The 1,581-nt window shown below is 60.3% G+C and overlaps 1 protein-coding gene across 1 annotated transcript in view; it reads right to left on the reverse strand.

Annotated features, from left to right (window-relative positions):
* Nucleotides 1–558: 558 nt before the first annotated feature.
* Nucleotides 559–1,581, reverse strand: part of H696_00453 (hypothetical protein) — a gene marked incomplete at both ends in the record, with an annotated part of 2,917 nt that continues 1,894 nt past the window's right edge. The window contains 3 exons of the mRNA XM_009494308.1: nt 559–852; nt 1,037–1,184; nt 1,324–1,467. Of these exons, the coding sequence (XP_009492583.1) occupies nt 559–852; nt 1,037–1,184; nt 1,324–1,467 (586 nt within the window). The remainder of the gene's footprint in view (nt 853–1,036; nt 1,185–1,323; nt 1,468–1,581) is intronic.

The following is a 1,581-nucleotide window of genomic DNA, read 5'->3' on the forward strand; positions in this document are numbered from 1 at the left end:
ACACTCAAGGGGCCGGGATGGACAAAGGAGCAGGGTGTATGCCCGCCTGTGTACTATATATCCCCCCTCCGATGTGCGAGGCCTTTCCCTGTGTGTTGCCAGTTCCTCCCCTCTTTCTCTCTCCCCCTCCCCCCCCCCCTCTCTCTCCCCCTTGCTCCATGCGCCTGTGAAGAGGTGTCTTTTCCCTCTCGAGAAAAATAATAAAAACATACAAATCCTCCGCCGTTCCATCGTGCTTCCCCTTTTTTTAGTCTTGTTCGTGCTTATTTTTTCCCCTCCCTCCGCTGCCCACTTCACAAATGGAGCACGCCTCATTTGCACCGAGGCAAAACACGCACCAAATCCACCGACCCACCCCTCCCGCTCGAACTCACGCCCGCCCGTCGACCGTGCCATCTACAAGTGTGGATCTGTCTGTGGGAGTTGCTTGCCGCGCCCGGTGTGACAGTATGCGTGTTGGTTCGCCTCTCCGCCCGAGCCACTTGAAACCCATCCATACCCATGTTCCTCTGCCCTCCTCTCTTTCCCTCCCTCTCTCTTTCTATCAAACAATTCTATTCAAACGGGCATCTGAGATGCTTGCAGCTGAGCATCGGCAACGCCGACAGTCGCCTCCTGCAGCGGGGGAGCCGGATGTCCATGCCCCTCGTCGAAGGAGTTGGCCACTGGGGGGATGGGCCCGTTGGTCTTGGGCAACTCCGACATGGTGGGGTCCACTTGGTTGGCGCCGGGCAGCATCTGGTCGAAGATGGACAGGGCGAACTTCTGACAGACGGCCTTGGCAAACTGCACACCACGGTGGGAGTTCCCCCGGGCGTCCAGGCGCGGAGACCACACAGCCAAACCCATCACCTTCATACATGGACGTGCAAGCGAGCCCAAGGGCGTGTGGGCGTGTGGGCGTGTGCATGTGTGAGAGAGAAAGAAAAGGAGCGAAAGAGGACGGAAGAACCCCCAAGCAGAGGCGGGGTGCGGCTTGAATGCATGTGCATGAGGGGAGGCCCTGGCCACGGGGCAGAAATGAGGAAAGACGCACGTTTGGCACACAAATGAAGATGGCCCCGGAGACCCCACTCTTGGCTGGCAGGCCGGTGGTGCAAGCCCACTCGCCCGATGAGTCGTACATGCCGCAGGAAAGCAGCAACTGCAAGCAGGACTTCGTCGTCTCCTGGGAGATGACGCGCCTGCGAGTGCCAGACCATGGGCGAGGCAAAGGAGAGGGACAGGCGCGGTTAGATATTCCACCGAAATGGACGCCCCGACGCGGGAGGGACACCGAGATAAATGCTCCCACACGACCCCCCCCGCTCAAAGGAAACGCACTCGCAGGTGAGCGGCGACACCCCGCCGTTGCTCAGGGTCGAGGCCATGGCTGCCAGAGTGCGCACGTCCACTTCCAGAGCACACGCGCGCAGGTACAGCTCAAGGGTGGCCTTTACGTCGGCATTCTCGGGAAGGGCACCGACACTTTTCTGTCAGTTGGAAGAGGGAGCCGAGGGTACGGGGAGGTCGAGAGGAAGACAGACGAGGAAAGAGCGACAAAAAGGCAGAGGGGGGGAGGGGGGGGGGGCACACCTTCGG

Source organism: Fonticula alba (assembly GCF_000388065.1).
Source record: "Fonticula alba strain ATCC 38817 unplaced genomic scaffold supercont2.1, whole genome shotgun sequence".
NCBI classification, from domain to species: domain Eukaryota; order Rotosphaerida; family Fonticulaceae; genus Fonticula; species Fonticula alba.